At 39.3% G+C, this 21,148-nt stretch overlaps 1 protein-coding gene across 1 annotated transcript in view; it reads right to left on the reverse strand.

The window, feature by feature from the left end:
• LOC128712660 (uncharacterized) overlaps positions 1–21,148 on the reverse strand; it is a 62,276-nt gene that overhangs the window by 12,697 nt on the left and 28,431 nt on the right. Inside the window, exon 2 of the mRNA XM_053807548.1 lies at positions 8,560–8,945. Within this exon, the coding sequence (XP_053663523.1) occupies positions 8,560–8,945 (386 nt within the window). The remainder of the gene's footprint in view (positions 1–8,559; positions 8,946–21,148) is intronic.

A 21,148-nucleotide genomic window follows, 5' to 3' on the forward strand; every position in this document is an offset into this window, starting at 1 on the left:
CTAACGGTGGGAAAGGAAATATCTCTCAACCACATAGCCAAAAATTTCATTCATTATTAAGAGTATAAACGAGATCGTGCGATTTTTGTATAGGCGTCGTTACTAATGGCACCTAATGCTACTACCGCCTAGCATTGACGAAACCCGAAAGGCCATCCGTTGGTTCAAGAATAATAAGGCACCAGGCACTGACAGAATAGCGACAACGACCTCTCAGGGACAATGGAGGGGCTACAATGATAAGCTATATGAGCTGCACGGCAAACATACAGCGGATTAGCCAAGGCTCCGGTGGGCTGTTCACTCGCCAGGCTTCGGTGGGCTGGTCACGTCATGAGAATGACACCGGACGACCCAACTCGTAAAGTCCTTCTAGGTCGTCCACATGGACAGAGCAGGCGTGGTAGGCCCAAATTGAGATGAAGTGATGAAGCGTTGATGCGTCCGCCAGAAAATTCGGAATAATGGATTGGCAGACGAAAGCGCTCGATCGTAACCGGTTTAGATCGACTTCTGCACCAAGCCAAGACTGCGAAGCGGTTGTAGCGCCGTAAAAGTAAGTAAGTAAACCGTTAATAATTTATTCTACTTTGATGCAATCTGGCAATACTGTCATTTTGAAGCGTCATCAATAGGGGTTCTTTTCCAACAATTATCATTTTGCTGAATTGTAAAGAACAAAGTTTCTGAGAGCCCCTAGAATGCCAACATTTGTACCGAATAAAATGCTTTTTTTTAATTATTATTCAGGATGAAGTAAACCACTACCTAAAGTCATCGTATGTTAGTGAAAGTTTACGGTGACCATACTCTGGCAGAATAATTACATTAATAATAATTACATATAATATAATAATTACTGAACTTGTAAGAAGTGGTTTGAAATTCGATTCGGTTCGGTTCGGTTTGAAATTTGATACGGTTCGAAAATGGCAATTTTGTTGGCTGAATATTCATGGAACGAAGATCATGTTGTGTATTTGATGGGATCAGCTGGGTGTGTTGTACTATGAGCTGTTATAACTGAATGAAACGATCACTGCAGAGGTCCCACAATGACAATTGAAGCGATAGAGCCGAATATTGAAAGAGAAACGACCGCAATACACCGACAGACCGAAAGCATGATTAATGCTCGACAACATTTGACGGCGTAGGGGGAAACGTGTTTCAAAAGACTAAATGGGAAGTCCTACCCCACCCGCTGTACAGACCAAACATTGCTAACTGATTACCATAATTTTCGATTGATGCAACTATAACTGGACCCAACTGAGCAGGATTTGCCCAATTATGATGAAGCGGCGATAATACTGCGAAAGCCGTAATATTGGATGAAATCAATAAATAAATAATATGGATAGTGGCCAGAGAGAAGGTCTTCTATTGCCATGGTATCTGTACATTGCTAAACAAATGGGAAAAGTAGTCATTAATAACGAAAAATACTGTGACCATTGCATGTATTAAAAAATTGGCACAATAAAGCTTCTATTTGGAAAAATCGCTTGAACCCATTAATGATTGAGAATACGCCAATACACGATTTTAAGTAAAACTTGTAAGATTTACGTCCCAGCTCTTCATGAGCTTATAAAAAAACAGTCCTGCCTGCATTAAACTGGACACCATGACAGGTCAACTATGTAAAGGATGCAGACCATTAAACGGTATATACAATAGCTTCTCTACGTGTAATTCTACATGTACCAATTTTGTATCAACGAAATATAAAGTCCAAAAACTTGATATTATTAACACCTAATATCTACGTGGGAAATAACAATAAATTTAACCAACAATAATTAATTCATTGATCTTTGCGCCATTGGCTAACATTGATATAATTTCAAAAGTTGAAAAATAGATCACATATTGCTGTTTATTGTTTTAGAATTATTCAACAACGGTTCATTTCCTTCAAAACTGCAAATAGTGGATGGAAATTCCTCGCAAGGAAATAGGGTAGTTTCCTCAAAGAACAATAGTGACTCAAGAAAGTGGCTCAAAAATTAACCAGCAGGTTGTAAGCACTCTCAGGAACACTATTGCCCCGACCTGGGGTTCATCTGGACTTGATTTCTGATAGTCAATTGAACAAAGAAAGAATCTTTGGATCAACGAGCGCAATGAAACAAATAAACTTAAAATCTATTTTGCAACTGTGGAACCGGTAGTAGTCAGCAGTCGAGCGTTTCAGAAATACAACCCCACAATTGAAACAGTATAGCGTCCAATCTAGTACTATCACAATCTACTAATTTAAGTACTGGAAGTTGTGCGTGAGGCTGTAAATGATGTTATGACCTCCACGGAAAACAGCGATAAATCAACTGCCTTCTCGTTATGATAACTGATTCAGAGATTTACAGATATAAGAATAGTCTACTTCATTTTCATAGGAAATAAATTATACATGAATAGAATTTTCTCAATTAGTTCATTATCAAGGGTCCCTAGAGACCACGTCACGTCTTTAAACACATCAACAACCTCCGATGCCTACACGTGTTAAACTTCTCTCAGATTCGTATAACCACCAAAGATACATCTCATACTGCTGCTTTTTGCCTGTTGTCATTTCCACTTTCCACAAAAAAGTAAACCACAAATTAATCCCACAACAGTATGCCACCAAAGGAATGATCAAAGATTTGTTAAACCAAAATAGTGTCTGGATATGACGGGCTGATTTTTCCGATTCCTTTTCCACCGCTCGATTGCCAATGTTTGATTAGCTTTTGGATCGTGGCAAGATGTAGAATGAAGGATTTGTGAATAAAAATCTTAACAATTTATTCATGCAATATACAAATCGATCACAAAAACGAGCATTTGTTTTTTTTTTCATGCGCTGCATGTGCAAAACAGCTTGGAAACGATTCCCAGCCTAGAACATGCAAGTGCATATGCATCATCTTGTTCACATGCATATGATCGTAACTATCGATATAACCTTCAACATTTGCTTTCTCGTCCCATACCCCACCGAGTGCATGTTCACCTATTCGAAAGCGCTTTTTTCCGTTGCCGAAGGCAACCCACAAAAGCCTACTTGCCTAGCCTGGCACTATGTACCTTCTGCACTAACAAGCACGAAATAATGTACAACGGCGCCCGACTGCAGGAACCGGTATGATTTATCCTTGCAGAGCCGCAAGTTGTAGAAGTTCTTACGTGATGGTTTTTGCTTCATACTTTTGTGTTCCGGATTCGGTGCAGTCTATGCTGCTGGTCCCGGAACAAATGCCAGTACCATCACTAATTACGGCGAACGAGAGCGGGATGGCACAACGCATCCGCCATTTCCCGCTTCTTCGAAGAGGGAGATAGATAAAAAGAGAAATACCACGCTGTGGAAAGCTTTCGCCGGGTCCATATTTTGCATATTCTAATTCGCTCTCATCCCTTGAGGCTTTCGCGAGGTCTTAACCGGTAAAAGGGGAACCACGCAGCACTTGTGCAAAGCACTGTGTCACGATGTTGCTAGCTGAGTTATTCATTTTCATGCCATCGCGTACAATCCGGATTTGCGTTTTCGTACAACATTTGTTCGGATCGGAGTGCATCGTCAGATAGGCAGGGGAAGAAAAAACGCTTTGCATTCCGTGTAGGCAGCGATTTTTGTGGGTGATCCTACATACATATGGCGTGCAGGTCATGCCCGACCTTTGTGCGGTAGTTAGATTGGATGTTGAATTACGACGAATATGAGCAGTGGACTGTTCCTCCTACCAACGGTCGAGATCGCTGACGCTACTCGAGAAGATTTCGTCGCATCGCCTATGGCTACAATTCACCCACATTTTATGCACACAAGCACACACGATGCCAAAACATTTGCAGACACACTTGTCGCTGGCCGTTTGCTGGATCGCTTCCAACACGGTATGGTTCCTCAGCCACTCTACAACAGGTCTGTGACTCAACCGACATGGACGATAAATTTTTAATTTCATTGCAACTTGAGATTCATTGCGAATCGTACGGTTCGTGCTGCTGATATATCGCTTACCTTACAGCGCTGGAAAGCAGGAACCGATCTTACTGACACTGTAGGCAGCGTGTGATGGTTCTGCCACCACTACCCCGAAAACTCGATAAATGGCAAAAAGTTGTAATTCATTAGCAGAAGTTCAGGCTCGGAAGATTGTTAAGCACTACGCTTGCCTGCGCTGAATTTGCAAACTAAACTGGAGGTAGATAAACGAGACATTTACGATCGATTAAATTTAGAAAATTGTGGTCAACGTCAAAGAGCCTCTGGTGGAGTGTGAGTAGCATGCGTACCAAGAGCAGGATCGATGTTTACATAGCAGATGAAGATGAAACACATTTACATCCAATTACCCTGGCTGCTGTATCAAGTGTCGTTACGAGTAAGCTCTCATTATTTATCAAAAACATACACGCATGGTAAAGAAAATGTTTCGTAATCTGTTTACTTAATTAGAGATACACATCCCGAGCTTCTTACAATGCTGTGTTCCTCCGACGGAACAAGGAACGCTGATGGATGCGATGGTACGAATATTTTTCGACGTAAATGTACAATACCGCAAGAAATAAATTATACTGAGCGTTGATAAATCAACAATTTAATTGCAGCATAATAGTTTGTACAGCTCGGCAGATTGCCGATACATGGCCAAGGAAGGAACGATACACATACACACCCTACACGAGGTGCAGGTTTACCCTACATAATGTGTTTGTATGTCGGGGTGAAATATGCATTCCTTAGCCAAGGAACGCCTATCGGTGTGGCAAGCTTCCTCGAACCGGGCGCAAACCAAACGTCCCCTCAAGGCAATTAGATAAGGAAATGGCAATTAGAACGCAGTATGCGCTTTATACACTTTCAAGTAGTTTGTACCATGCCGTGTATATGTGTGCCCGGTACGATCACATCACCTTGGGTGAATTTATTTGCCAGCAAAACCGAAACGGGTATGGTTTGGCGGCACTGTTCTAATAGTTCCCGATCACAATCCTAGTTTTCCGCTTGGTTGCGGATGTTTTTGATGGTAGAGAAAAGATGCTGCCGGTGAGCGAAGATATTCCGTTCGCTTACTGCCGTGCGTGCATCGAGCTTGGAGTATGGTAATAAATATCATAAAGGAATTTACCAATAAATCAATCAAGAAGAAATTAATTAAATTTTTAGAGTGAATGGAATTATTTTCGAAAATTCACAATAACAGTAGCATGTAGTATAGTCGTGTAGAAATACATTGTGAATATTGATTTAAATTCAATAAATACTCTAATTTCTGCACCATGTTGAGTTTTCCAAACAACATTCTGATTATTACCGCAATAGATTTCGCTTGCATGATTGTGGTTAGCCCTTCATGTAAGGGTCTGTGAATTTTTAAATCCGTTTCTTTTTTTATAGTTTGATGCAGATGAATGTGCTTACTGTGATAAAAAAAACTTACCCTGTACATTATGCATTCCATCACATTGAAATTAAATACAACAACAATCGGTTACAATCACGAGATTGCAATTTACCTGTTTAAATGAATGCAGCACGCTTGCATTAGCAAAGGTTTGTTTTCAAACAGAAATTTATCATTTCTGTTAAAAAGCGTAATTTGGTTTCACGTGTTCCAATGCTACATTACAAATGCATGAGGTGATGCATCATTTTTCGAAATTGAACAGATACATTCAGTAAGCTTTCGTAAGACTGTGCCGCACATATGCGCGTGTTGGTACGAAATAAACACAATTGGAGCACTCGACAAAGGTTGGTAAATTTTGAACTGAAAGCAATGTGGTACCGTGCGAGAAAACAGCTTATGGTGTGGTGCCATCGCTTTCATTCGCATTTGCATTAATTTTACAGACAAAGTTTACTGCAAACTCTGCAGCGCCCGAGCGCGTATGGTTGTGAACGGTAAATGGAAGTCGTCTATTAAACCGGACGAATACGTTCTGCCGGGTCAGATGGGGTGGGGGTAGAAAAAAAAACTTCATGCGCTTTCAAACTCGAACTCTTCGAAACTGTCAACCTGTTCGAGTGACGACCTTCCTGGTATCGTTTTTCCTTCCACCAAGGAAGATTTGGAGATCAATTATAACTGTATGCGGAAAAGATACCTTCGTCAACGTTGTGTGTAGTGGCATTAAAACCAACAAATAATTGGAAACAGACACGATAAATCCAGCAGCATTGAGACTGCATTCACTTCACAACAGGACCACTGCAGGAGTTTTCCATTCATTTTCATTTTCAAGGAAATCTCGCTCTTGACACTTCTGCTAACAACGGCTGTCAATTCACACGACCGTGTTCACTTCTGGCTGGATACCTGGATGATTTCCCTTCTTCTCGCACGCCATTGCACCCGTTCGCTCATAAACACCAGCAAAACGACGTACAGGCAAATGCAATTTGTTTATTACTTAACACCACACCAACGGACACCGACAGGAGCTAGATGAGTCTTTTCTTAATTCGCTTTTGAGTTTCCGGTGCACGATTCCTTTGCAATCCACTCACCCATTCCGTAATCTGGTTAATTGAAATGTTTTCATCCATTTTTCTTCGACTGCATTGTTGCGTAAGGAGTTTGTGTTTTCTTTCCCGTCGAGGAAAACACTTTCTTCCCTCCGATCGCATTATTGGTGTTACAAACGTGATACATTCGATGCAGGATATTGAAGTGAAGCGGAAGCGTACAAGCAAACAAGCAATGAGCATGGCAAAATTTGTAAATCGTTCCGGGAAAAAGAAAATAGTTGTCCTGTTTTACACCCACACCCAAACTTCCTTACTCCCTTGGGGAGGTTTCTGTTTTCTGGCTGTATACACAACTTTTGTGCATGACAACTTCACACTTTACCCTCTTTCTTTAATGCAAAAGGCGTTGACCAACCGTGTTACCCGATGCAGCATAATGGAATTTGCCACGGACTCTAGCATATCGTCAAGTCCTGTCCGTACATCATTAAAATTTTAAGCTCCAATTCATGACAATCAATTAAGCGTAATTGATCTTGTTTGGACCGAAGGAGTTGCTGCTGTCTGCAACTGCATGGAAGGTGAGGATCCACTGCATTGTTGAGCTTGATTTGGCTTAGTGCATACTCTGTGTCGTGTTTTCTTCGCACCGTTCTCCCTTTGTTGTACCAATGAGTTTGCACTCTGTTCGATGCTACTTGAAAGGAGCGAGGGGATTAAATATAATCAATTTGTTCACGGTACTGTGATTTCCAAACGTCTGTATGGGAACCATCCTGGTACCGGTGAATAGTCCCATATCGAATCAAACTAATGGCAATAATTGTTTGAAACTAAGGATTTCGCCTAATGACGAGTGTTTCAACGCAGCTTCCTTGTGTGTATTGATAGTCTACGGAAATAGTGTTGATAGTGTTGTTTGCAAATATTAGGATTTCTATAAGGAAAGGATTTTAGATTTCGCAAAACTAAACAGCAAAATTAAAAATGTTAAAAAAAAAATAAAACAGCATTAAGAATTTGTTCAATGATTTCATTAACATAAGATAAGACGGTTGAAACAGACAGATCTATCAAATGGACCCTTTTTGTCTGAAACTCCATCTATACTTAAAACATCACTCTTGTTAAATCTACTGAATTTGAAACTGAACTGAATCAGCCTTTTAAGTAAATAATCAAAATTCATTTCGCTTTGATCGAAAATTGTTATTGAGGTACTGTTAGATAACAAGCTGCATTCACTGGTTTTGTTAACTGCAACTGTTAACTGTGTTACTGCAAAAGTATGTAACTTTTTAAAATCAAGTTTGTTACTTACTAAGGCTTTTGTTGTTGGGTGTAACGAAGTCTACTCTCAACACGTCTACAACAAAAAGAAAAAAATCTTTATACCCTTGTTAACGAATAAAATGGATGGCTGTTATTCAAATGTAACTGATGAATTATCTCTACCAGACGTACTCAACGCCATACAGAGCGTATTGAATGCATTACCAACGAGTGTTTTGTTCGCATTTTAATTAACAATATAGAAAATGTATGAAACATCAACAACTTTTCCGCTCAGGCAAAGTGAAAAGAGCAGCCTTGTACAAGGATTATCCAGAAAGTCACATGTGCTTCATTTTCTCACTTGTGAGTGTGAATTTCCATCCAACCTCAAACCACCACCGACGTTACACTTGCCCATTTTCTGAGCGTGCAATGTTAAAACGATTACGCGCCAACGACGAACAACTATTTCATTTATCCTAATGGAACTCCACTCGACTCTCGAATGTGGTGTAGGTTTAAGAGCAACATAAGCTTGTAGTTGAAAGTTTATGAAAAAAAACACCATTCCCCTTTTCTACCAATGTAGTGTAACGGATCTGTTAGTTAGACCTGAAAACCAGATTCTAGGAAGGGCAACTAATTAAAACTTTATCTGAATTTTGCTTTACGTAGAGCCACGAACATCCATTGGAACTGAGGTTAGTTTAATTCAATGCATACGTGGCATCATATCACTACACCTTGGAAGCGATTTGGATGGAAAAAGTACATAATCCCTCCACCATTACGGAGACACAACACACGCTTACCTTCGATTTGCAGTTAGTTCGCGACCGACTCACACCGTCAATTGACTGCTTATCGTCCTCTTGAAGGTGCTTATCACATCCTGGATCATCATCATCGCCGTTCGTCGAGGGTTCCGTTAGTCCAACCGTTCGAAGAAGAACTAAAAATCTTACCACTTGTCGCCATCCTTCGTTGCGTGCTGCCGTCGTGGTACCGTAACGCTGGAACTCTGCTACGAGCGATCGAACGCGCTGCACCAGTGAGTGGAAGGGAAAATCCGGTCCCGATTTTTCCGCCCATTCTCCAAAGTACATCTCGGAGCTCAGCCGGCGTAGTCCGTCCAATAGCTTAGCAAGTGGGGTGTTATTGCTCAGGACGGTGAAGTCATTTTTTCTTCCTCTTTGTGCTACACGCGAGAGGGCCCAATGAAATGGAAAAAACAGAAAGACATTAGACAAAAAAACATTGCTTACAGCACACGAAGCATACTCGAACTATTAGTGCAAACAGGCTAGATCTCGAAAGCTTGTATCGCTTTGCAATGGTAATCGTTTCGATTGAGGATAAAAAATAGGTAAATAACGTGCACACATAAATGCATGCATGTCTCCCTCAAGGAAATAAAAGACAAACTGTGGAATTTACATCGCCAACGAGAGCCGCATTGAGGACCTTTCACTAAAACGAGGTTGGAAATATGTGAAAATAGCTTTGTGACCGTAAATCGGGCGAACTTTAAAATATGAGCAATTGGTTTGATTTTTTTTTACTTCTCTTCTTTCCAAGCTCACGTTAGCTTTTAGTTCATGCAAAACGTTTTCCCATTACAACGGCGCAAAGCTTCTTCAAACATTGTTCCATTTGCATGAGATCGAAGTGCGTGTTGTTTTAGTCGTTTTCCGGAATGTTCTTTTAGCGCAGAATCGGTCGATTATCCGGCAATACGAAAGCAAACAAACAACCGTGCTTGTGTTTTCCTTTTTTATTTGCTAGAATTGCAGCAAGAAGTTATGGAACGTTTTATCTTGCGTGGTAGAAGAATTTGCATACATTTATACTCTTGAAATAATTTTTCCATTCAAAATTTCAGTTAAAATGGTATGTAGAAAAAAACTTCCATGCAAGCTGTAAAAAGTTAATACAGAGGAGGAAAATAGTAATAAAAAATTAAATAAACGATGAATGAAAGTGTTGTTCTTTTAATTTCAAATGTAATAGATGATCAAGATTAATGGGGAGAGGAGAGCAGATTTTAGAGATTTTAAATATTATCATAATGTATTAGGAACTTTAATTTTTATTTTATTTTTAAAAAGTATTGATCTGGAGTAATGAATGTAAACATAACAATTAATTCACTATATGAGCTTACACTTAAATTGATATGTTGGACAAAGAACTCATGTGTACTTATTTCCTAGATGAGGAAGAGATACATGCTGGGTAGAAGGAGGCAAGTTGTTTAATAATATACTATCCTAAAAAAATCTCCACAGCTTAACTGACTAGTATCTAGCTTAGAGTTGAGTTGTAAGTAAAACGGAAATGGAGGAAAACGAAAGAAATAATCAGTTCAAAACATTCCAAGTAATTAGTAAAATTACTTATATTCCGTGCAGAATCAAAATGGATTGCAGACGTATACAGAATCTGTCAGTCAGACAGCCCTAGAAACTATTTCAAATCAAAGAGAGTCTGTATATTGGTGGAGACTATTCTGCATTTGGTGATGATGCACTGCATTAGAATTATTAAAGGGATTGCATAACGAAATGAAATATTTCCTCCGGACATTTCAAGCTTGACAGCAACCGCCAAACAAACACGACAGTCAAGGTGACAACTACAAAGGACAGAAACGGATATCTTTAGGCTTTCAACCGACGGTTACCAACACTTCGACGCAGCGGATACAATCTTGTGCATGTCCGTGACATTGCTAAGCGTCCTCGCCATCGATAGCGGTGATTCTGTATCGGTTTGAAGTACACGTTTCCAAACAAGACACCCTGTGGGCATGTTGTGCCATAATCATCGACCTGCTGTCAACTTGCCGGACAGCAACCGAATCCCTGAGGAAGCGAAATCCAACGCAACGCACGTTGTGGTAAAATGTATTCCGACTGCACCAGCTTTCGATGCCGCAACAACCAGTGCGTAAACGGTTCCGCTTCCGCTTCACAGACAAGCTTCAGTTTACATGAGCAACCATCGGTATGTAGATCCTTCTGGCATGTGTTGTGGGCACAAGCCATACATGGTAGTTTTCCCGAGGGAATATGAAATGCCGGTATCGAATTGCATTGGTACAAATAAAGCATTCACGCATCATTGGTATGATGCATCCAATTTGATGAACACCAGCAGCGGTAGAAAGGTACATCCCGTACTGCCTAAGGTTTGTAGGCTACCGCTTTTAGTAGGGATTTTAATGAGCTTACTGGTGGGTTCTGTGTGATATTTGTACTTTTGACGTGAGATCAATTCAAACCTATGAACTAGCGGGATTAAAGCCGTTGCTTGTGAACCTGCAATGCCTTAATAAGGGGGAACCCATTTATTAATACCATGCTGATAGCCCTTGAAATTATTGGTGAGATATCTGCCAGCTGTCGCTCTCGTGTGTGAAGATTGTCCAAAGCAATTAATTAATGTGCTATGGAGCGTTACACCATCCATTTCAATCTTTCAATCTTTTGAAGGATTACGAACAAAACGAATCAATGTTATACATGTCTGTTAAGTGAAATCTTTTCGACAGACTTTCAAACTATACGCAAGGTACAATCCAAACAACGTGGTAGTGCTGTCTACTACACTGTGTAAAGTGATTGTTTATCATGTGGAATGTTCACTGTACCATGCATGCCAATATGTTCTTATGCAAATGTTAATTTTAAGGTATATTACAATTTGTTTACGGCTCAGCAACACCTTTTGCTGCATTAAACTCTAAGCTATATAGAACCCTAGCAAATAAACACTCACTGCTCACAGGAGGATGGAAATAATTTTCCGGAACTACACAATATCAAGTAGCACTAAGGTAGATTTCAATTTCTACATGAGTGTGTGCGGGTATATGTGTGCTATATTTTATTAAAATCAAAACCATTCAGCAAACCGTTTCAGATGTAGATGTTGTATCGTCCGGAATGCACAAGCGATGTACCGTCTGTAAAACGGTTTGAATGTTTTTACCTAAGCCTTCTCAGTTGCTGGGACACGTTTGAATGCCTTTCATAAATATGTACACGTGGTCGTTGCTCCGTTTCCATTGCGCATCAGAAGTAAAACCTTAATGGAGAATATTAAATTTCAAACGAAAGATTTATGCAATCATGCATCAAACGATGCATCAAACGATTGATATGCGTTTAAAGGAAGGCAAATGATGTAGTATCATGACTCATAAAAAGCATTTGCTATGATTTTTGTATGTTTCCAGGCACAAATATTTTGTTTCATGCTGTGACTGTAACGATTTTGCATGACAGTTTAATGTAACATTGTTAAAACAATTGGGACATTCTCTTGATATCAAGAACGATACATCATTAAATGGACATCCTCTTTTGGATTGATATTGCACAATCGATATGCAAACACTTTTAATTTTAATCATAGCATAGAAATCGATAGTTGCCGAACAATATTTTTTCTAAAACACAAAACTATAACAACTATACCACACTATAAAAAATTTTACGTATGTATAAGCGCTGATTTTCATTTCATGTTTCTTTCCACGGCTTACCGCATAGTTCCCTAGCCGATTATATCCCAACGGAGTTTTGCGGTTGATTTAAAATCTACCAAAGTAGGAAATCTAATCCACCTTCCACGAATACCTTGTCAATGCGCGTCTGCAAACGATTCACTCTTGTTTGCATTTTAGTACACGTTCTATCCAATCATGCCACTTTGCAACACAGACAACATAGCTTATCCATCCTTGGGTGTTGTGTGGTAACACAACAACACCGAAACGTGAGCCTGGGTCTCCGTTGGGTCGCTGTTGTTTGTCCATCGAATTAGAAGCACCTGCCAAAGTGAAAGACGTCTTCCTGTCTGTATTTTCTATTCTTGATAGAAACATAACCCCTAAACTTTGCCCATTTTCACACCCAGAAGAGTAGGGTTTCGTTCCACCGGCAAGTACTTGCAGCGCTCATAACAATGTTTGAGAAGCAAGATAAACTCCATGGATGGGTTCTCCGTAAGAACATTCTCCGTCTTCGGCAGGCCCGGGAGCGTTTTCTTTTCTTTTTTTTTTGCCCTTTAAACCGAGTGAAGCATTTGTTCGTAAATCTCAAAATAAAGTTAATATAATGCCGGGTTTGATGCAGTGCAGTGCATTTCACTTGATTGTAGGAGAGCGTACAGCAGTGCACTTTGAATGCAAAAGTCGTCAGGCAGTATGGGAGAATTGAGAAAATATTGAATATTATTGTAGCGAGCTTTCGGTTGTGTTCGACGTGGAGGTAATGTGCATGTAAAGTTAAATTTAATTTACGAATTTTGCAAGTGTTTCACTTAATCCTTTTTGCCGAATGTTTTTGTTTGTGCGAGGATAACTGTAGCAATAAGAAACATAAGTATATTATTTTTCATAGTTATTATTCATCATCACCATCAAATATTACCAGCTTTTCTATGTTCTATGTTGAATACACCAATGTTTTCAAAAACCTTGTACTATGAATATGAATTTGAAATGAAATATTTAAGCCTTTCCTAACCAACATTGAAAATGACGATTCACTGACTTAAAAAATCCCTTCCACACAAAAATCGTATCCAAAACCCAAACGATGTTTTTATTTCTTTACATTTTACCTTGCTATGGCTACATTTAAATTAATAACCATACTCTGAGCTTCCATTATCGTTCTCGGTACACAATCAAGTACCACCAACATTTTTCAAACCATAATCTCCATGGAAGAAAATCCTGGACGAATTAGTTTTTTATTACGAATAAGTTTAGTTTTTGCATCAAAACGTGCATGTAACTATCTAGATGGAAGGTTCTATGTTTACCGGGAATTCGCTTCTGTTGCGGTAACATCGATAAGCTTCCGGGTGAGTGCTATAGCTCGTACCATGATCAACGTTCAATACAGCACAACTCTGTTGATAGATTCACTACGATCCGCATAACTCACACCACTCGTAATGCCCTTTCGGTGCCCAACAGAAGCTGACGGAACGTACCAGAGTCTTGTGTTAAAATCCGTTGTATTTCATGTTGCCCATAAAGCAAACAACAGCTCAACTCGACAAAGTGAGAACGAATGGGAACATTTTCAATCAATGCATCTCGAAAAGCTGTTTTATTTATGAAACATGCGTTCTGATTTTCCACACATTCCCTTTGGCCTTAATTATCGGCCATAGTGTACGGTACACATCAGTTGTGGAAAGTATAATAACTTTTTTGTGCGCGTGTGCTTCCTGCTACAGCTTTACGCTAGTATAACGGTGTCGACAGCGTTATTTTCATGTAGGAACGATAGCGCAATGGTTCGGAAAAACATAATTCAGCGCCACACAATACCGTACTATTGGAGGTCTGATATAAATGCACTGACAATGAAAATTTATCTATATTACGCAACAATAGAGGAGCAAAATTGTGCGTTGCCACTACAATTGGGTTACTGTGCATTAATTAAATTAATTGAAGTTCCTTCACAGTAAGCACCCGCTGGGTCACATTGAAGGGGGTATAAATCCAATTTTAGGAACCAACGGGGAATTGTTTCGTTTTGCATTGGACATTCCAGATCCAGAGTGTTTTCAAAAAAAGCTGTTAAAATGTCGATAGTAAGTAGATACTTGAAGCAGTATACATTAAACCTTATATAAATTTTTCTGAGGATTTATTATCGCAAAGCTCTATATGCATTTTATGCCTAAAAGAAATGTTTTCAAATTTTTTTCTGCAACATTATTAAAATAAATCAGAAAAAATATCTTAATTAGAACAATTTTTAGCAGAAACAGAACTTAGCAGAACAAGCAGAAGCACAACAAAATATAGTAATTCAATACGTGCGCTATTGCTATGAATGTTGCTATTGAAATGTCCAACAACCAAAAAGGCGTGGAACGAATTTTTAAAGACTAGTTTCAGGACGAGACCGAAAGTAAATTTTAACGAAAACAAACAAATAGACAAAGGTGATTTTATTATAAGTAACACTTCCTGCAGTAACAGTCTGCGATCAACTCAATAAAGCTTTCCGAAAGTGGTCTCTAGAGAACCAATGAACGATAATAGTCTTCCACTTTACCGAACACAGCTGCTCCATGCATACGTGCAGTTTCTCTGTTACTAAGGGAGAGCTGAACGCTACCGTATGAAGCAAGATAACTTAATGTTTTTGTGATGAAGCCAATCATTTGGCGATGTAATTTGAAGACATTGGTTTCAAATTGCTTAAGCTACTTTCTTTCTTTTTTATACATCCTACAAGTATTTTTTTTACCAAAAAAAGTAAGTAAATAAGTAAGTAAGTAGGTAAAACCTTATTTATTCTGCTCGTGAAAGACAAATAAAAAATGCTAATTGTTTGTGCACATAACGAAATAAAAAGATTTCTTTGCATATCAATGAACGTACTTTGTCCAAATAGCAGCGGGCATAAAATGCATACTTTGAATGTAGATTTGATTAAAAGGATAAAATCGACAACTAAAGAAAGACAACTAAACTAAACTAAACTAAACTAAACTAAACTAAACTAAAGACAACTAAATCAGAGTAATTGAAAGTTAAAATGATTTAATTAAAAACTTAAATAAATTGGGTCTCTATACCACATCAAGCTCATTTGAATAAAACATTGAACACTGGGGCGGCTCGGTGGTGTTTTGGTAGCGGCTCCGGTCTTCACACGACAGGATCGGTCTAAAATCCCATGCAGACCACAATCCTAAGTACGCAAGACTGACTATCCCGCTATGGAAAAATAATATCAAAGAAAGCCAGATATGGCAGGCCTAGACCTATTGAGGTTGTTGTGCCAATGATGAAGAAGAAGAAGGAACATTTAAAGTAGGTGCAATATATTCACTTTCTATCGGCATCATTAGCATAATATTATTGTCCCCCGAGCATCCATCGGTATGCGTAAAATTCCTTTCTGATTACCTCTGCTTTATCGTTCAACTTCATTTTAAAGTTGCCAGTGCCGAATCAGGCAAAACTTTCCTACTTGCCCAGCCCCTACCAACCTCCAGTTGGTTTAAATGGCATGGTTTCAACTTTAAAGTTAAACTCAGCGGAGCTCGCTTTCCTCTCAGAAACATTTGTCAGTCGTTCCTTTTGATACAAAGTGTTAACCAGGTCTCTATTATTTACCGAAAAAACGACCTCCCAATTGTACTTCCACATTTAATTGCAGCTCGCGCATCCGCGACTCCATAAACGACCTCAAACTTTTCATTTCCATAAACATTCGCTTTTCCGGCTGACAAACTACGCAACCTATTCAGTGCAACGCAATTTTCAATTACGGCACTTTTAAATGGACCGCTGCACACCGGTGAAAATTAGTTTAACCCAGCAACTTTTAGTTCACCGTTCAACGGAATTGTGTGGGCAGGATGGGGATGGGAAAGTGGGAGAGGTGAGGAGGGGGATTGATTTTGTTAAAAGGCACTACGGTGAAAATCGGAATAGAATAAAAGATGATGGTGGCAAGACACTTTCTGCTGGTGAAAATTTGCACGTCAAGCGAATAATCATTTGTCACAGGTTTCTGACAATCGTACGATGCTAATTTGTATCCCACATTTTTACGGCGTTCTCTCAACTTTGCGTGATAAGATGGATAGTACATTCGCGAAAAAGGCTTAAGGAAAAAGGCGCGCATCTGACGGGGGGAAATATTATTAACGATGATGGACTACCGTGTGTTGGGGTAGCTGCAATAGCGAAACAGCCACAACGCAACCCAAACCATGCTTGCTGGTTTGGAGAGGAAGAAAAATGATGTAATGTTGTTTTCTTGTCGTTATGCCACTGAAGTGAATGTATGCCATTCTCTATCAAACCACGGAAAATGTGTGTGTGTTGACTACGTTTTGTTTTCGAGAGCAGGCAAGCTGCTTTTACATGTGAAGAGTCTAGGAAAGTACGAAATGTCCTATTCACAAGAATTAGATTAACCTATGTTTTTAATTAAAATATTTTTAAAACACGACATGCTTTACAAATTAAATGCTGTTTTTATGTCGAGTATCATTTAGAGTATGTTGTTGTCTAGCCTATTCACGCGGAACGAAAAATTAAGACGAATAAATGAAGTGGCCGAAGATGTTTGAGCGAGTCCATTGCTGAAATGATTGTTGTAGCCCGAGCCAGTTAACATATGGACATTCACATCTGAGCGGTCACACGGAAGAGAATAGTTTGAACCGTCAGGCTGACTCTTATCCCACTCTATCCTAACGTTTTCTCATTTCACGACCATTGAGTGTCCCCCTAAGGTAATACCTCAATGTGTCCAACGGATTTAGTAAAGGTGTCTAACGATCACCTGACGATGTTCGACGCATCGTAGATGTTTTGTGTCGAATAGTCCAATCACCGTGTGACACAGGACAGACCGTGCACACGGTGGAACGTTAACGGATATGGTACGAAATATACAAACTGTGTTGGCGAAAGATATCAGATCAGTGCATGTATAATTGTTACTGAGACAGCGAGCACCTTTAGTAAGTGTTACTTACACCCATATTCATTCTAGCTGATGGCATGGCAATAAGAACGCCGCCGCCGTATGTGTGCGTGTTTGTTCAGTTACGATCTATGCGATACACACTGTAATTGCTATCGAAAAGCATCAAAGAATCGAACCAAGTTTCGGTAAAAGCGTTAACTTAGCGTAGTTGTGTGATGAACTGGTAAAGGCTAGACCAGTGTGTTCGGCATAAGGTGTGTAAATAGTAGACCGATAAACCATGATCGTACATAGTAATAGGCAATCGCACACACGCGTTTCGATAAGGGATCGTCGAAGTTATGGTTACTGGTCTGTGCATGCTAGTTTCGAAAAAGACATGTCCGGGGTTGGATGTTTTGTTCTTGGATGATATTGACGGTTTTTGATAAAAGTAGCGGATGATGCAAGTGTTGATGCATTCAATTATCTGCAGTAGTTTTTCTTTTCATCATGGTTCAAAACTTGTCCATTTTTTAACGTACACTTTATAATGATTTTGTTTGTTAGTCCAGTCCGTCCAATCTTAGAGTTCGGATCTGTTGTAGAGTGTCCATGAACTGGCCAATGAATTTTAAAGATTAAATAACCATGTTTAGGTATGGCCTCAGAAGGCCGAATAGTTCTGCAATCTCATTTGTGCGCGGTGTTTATTGTTAGCCTTAGGCTGTTTGATTAACTATGAATTCAAGTACCTCGAAGTAGCATTCGACAATATCAACTATTATAAATAGAGCATTGAAGACGCTAAAAGGCTAATAAGCCATTGTATGAAATAACACGCAGTTTGGAAAATTAATTAGTATAACAGCCTTCATGTCGGTTGTAGAGAGAGCTCAAGAAAGTTGATAAAGTAATACTTTTATAAATAAACAAATAAACATTCGACGTAGTTTTAAGTGATTTTTACGCCATGTCAAACACATCATACCAAAACCGATAGTAATTAGTAGAACAAACCAAATAAAATCAGCTCATTTTTCGATCAGTTAATACAAGTTATAATTAATGACAATTTGTTCAACTTGCCACAGTCGTTAGGGTTTTATAATGAGCGCCAAAAAAGCACACTGTTATCAAAAAAGATTAAAAAAAACAAATTCGGATTACCGCAGGAACGTTCACTGGATCCCTCGTCCAGCTGCATAAGGCGAACACGGCGAAACGAATGAAGAAAAGTCATTAATTTTGTAAAACCAAACTCAAACAATACGGGCTTAAAATGTATCGTACAGGGAATGGAATCGAAAAATACATCAAATGGTATTTGTTCTGTCGGAGAGTTTGTCTGGTCGTAAATGTAAAGCAAGAGCCCTTGCTTTGCTCTTGCACTCGTTCGCTCAAATGAAATCCATTGCCAACAAGCATATTGTTACATTCGCTTATCGTTAATCATACAACGTTGCCTTTTCCATCAAGCGTGGACTTCCGTCGCAGTGTTACCACCAACTACATCAAAACGAGAATGCACATGATAACTGGTACCTCTTTTATCCTTTGCGCAGGGAATAAATACTTCTCACGGAACATCACAAATCGTCGCTCGTTTGGGGATAGGCAACTAACAGAAGGAACTAACGACACAATAAACCAGCACCAAAAATACAGTTTCAAGGTGAGAAAGAAGATCTGTTGTAAAAAAAATGGCGAAAGCACAACACTCGATACTAGCCAAATAGTACCAAGCGGATGGGGAAAACCGAAGGAAAATGTCACTCGAAAGCAGAGAATCAAAATCGAAGTTGATATCATTCTTGGAAGGATACAAATGAGAGAATGTTTCGTTCGTTTGAGAAAGGTTTGCAACGTTGTTGTGTCCTGTGTGATGTGTTTGTGCGTGTGTGTATGTGTGTGAGTTTTTTTTCTTGTTTTGTTAGTGGTACTTTACCACCGGAATCGAATCAAAGTTCCGGTAAGCTTTGTCGGAAATAGACTAAACAAGGGACAATACGCAGTGACGAACAAACATACAAAACGGACTGCGGCAGAAGAGCAAGACCCCTTTACGCCATCTGAAACCGTTCAAGGACCGTGCGAATTCCATAAGCAACTGCAGTACAGATGCAGCTTTTGGCTGCCAGCAAACCAAAGCAAGAATAAAACATCTCGAAAAGGAACCATTGCTGACAAGCACACGTTTAAAAGACGCCAGTGATGGGTGTTGATGGTGGTATTTTGGGGTGATTTTTTGTGTGTGAAAGTTTGTTCCCATACTGCCATACCATTTTTACCGGAACGGAATCGTGCTAATGCATTTTCCAATTTCAGATTATGATCATCATTCCGAGTGTCTGCACTCACGTGTGGCCGTACTTTGCTGCACCGAGGAATGATTTTCGTTTATAATGTGTGTACTTATTTGCCCGTACATATGTGATGCATCCGCTTGCATTGCTCGATCCGGTCGAACCGACGTGCATGTGTGTGAATGCTTTTGATGGGTGGTTATAAATTTGATTTCATTGTTGCTCGCATATGTGTGATAAACGACATGAATCACCGGAACAACAAAACATGCGGGTAGATATTTTCCCTAGCGAAGCAAAACTAAAGCTAAAGAGCTCGCCGACTCGACGACGATCACGACACGGAAATGATTACTAGCGTTTAAGATTGATGGATGTAAGTTTGGGTCTCGACAAAGGGTAGCGAAGATGTGCATTTACCACCCCATCTCAATCTCCAGCGGAGGATTATTTAGTGAGGAACAGTTCAAGTGAGCTTATGTGATAAAATTAATTGAACACATCAAAATGTTAATCAATTTTAGTTGCTTTATTGAGCATAGAAATGGCTCGGGTTTATAGCCGAGATGGGCACACTAGTGCAGATACATAAAATGTGTTTCAGTTTACATTAAAACTGAACAGCACATTAAACATGTCTTCCTTTTATATTTCCCTATTTTGGCCTGTAAATCACTACTTTTTGTATCCATGATCTTATGATATCGTAGAGGTAGGAATGGTGATACACGAACATTTCGTTTCGTTTTCGTTTCGCATCAAATTTAAGGAATTACAGTCTTCAATGCAACGAATTAAATATATCATTAACAATAAACTGTTAGAAATTTCGGGGTGGTGTTATTTTTCTATTTGATTTGTATCCGAAATTTCGGGGTGGTGTTATGATAGGTAGTGGCTACACACAGAAAAATACGCAGGAACTCAGAAAGCGAAGTTTACTAAATAAACAATAGCTACTAATATAGACTTCCTGAAAAATCAAATAATTCGACTTCCTTGTAAGCTTTAATTGTATGCTTTTGATAGAGCACAAACACATTTTCAATCCCTCAACCAAGTTCAACCTTTAGGCTCAAACGAATATAGCTCGTAAGCGGATATAGCAAAGCTCGTACTCCTCGTTATACCCCCTTATTGAATGTAATTAGTGTTTCGATGGAAAAAGTCCTTTGATCGAATTATATTCGTATTCATGCTAACGGTCAAACGATAACCAGAAAATGAACAAAAGAGCTCACGTACACACTTACATTATAGAGGCAAACTACTAAATAATGAGGCCAATCAGGTGCTATTACCACTAAAAAGGTATGTTCAAATTTAGAATTGCCGGGTTTTTGTTCTGTAATCAGCTTTGCGCTCATTTCTCGTTCACTTTGTTATGAAATTCGTCAAAGGACGTATTAAAACTCACCCAACCACCATGTATTGGATTAACATAGTCTAATGCTTGCAAAAGGTCGTGCAAGAGCCGTTGCCTGGGGTTTGCTAGAGAAGCCATTTTGTATGGCCTGTGGCAATGTTATTGGACTGCTCGAAATCATATTACAGATCGCTTTTGCCGGTTGGGGTTGTGGAAACTACCAGACAAGCGGGCGTGTTGCTGTTGATGCAATTTTAATATT

This window comes from Anopheles marshallii, chromosome 3 (genome assembly GCF_943734725.1).
Source record: "Anopheles marshallii chromosome 3, idAnoMarsDA_429_01, whole genome shotgun sequence".
In the NCBI taxonomy this organism is placed as follows: domain Eukaryota; kingdom Metazoa; phylum Arthropoda; class Insecta; order Diptera; family Culicidae; genus Anopheles; species Anopheles marshallii.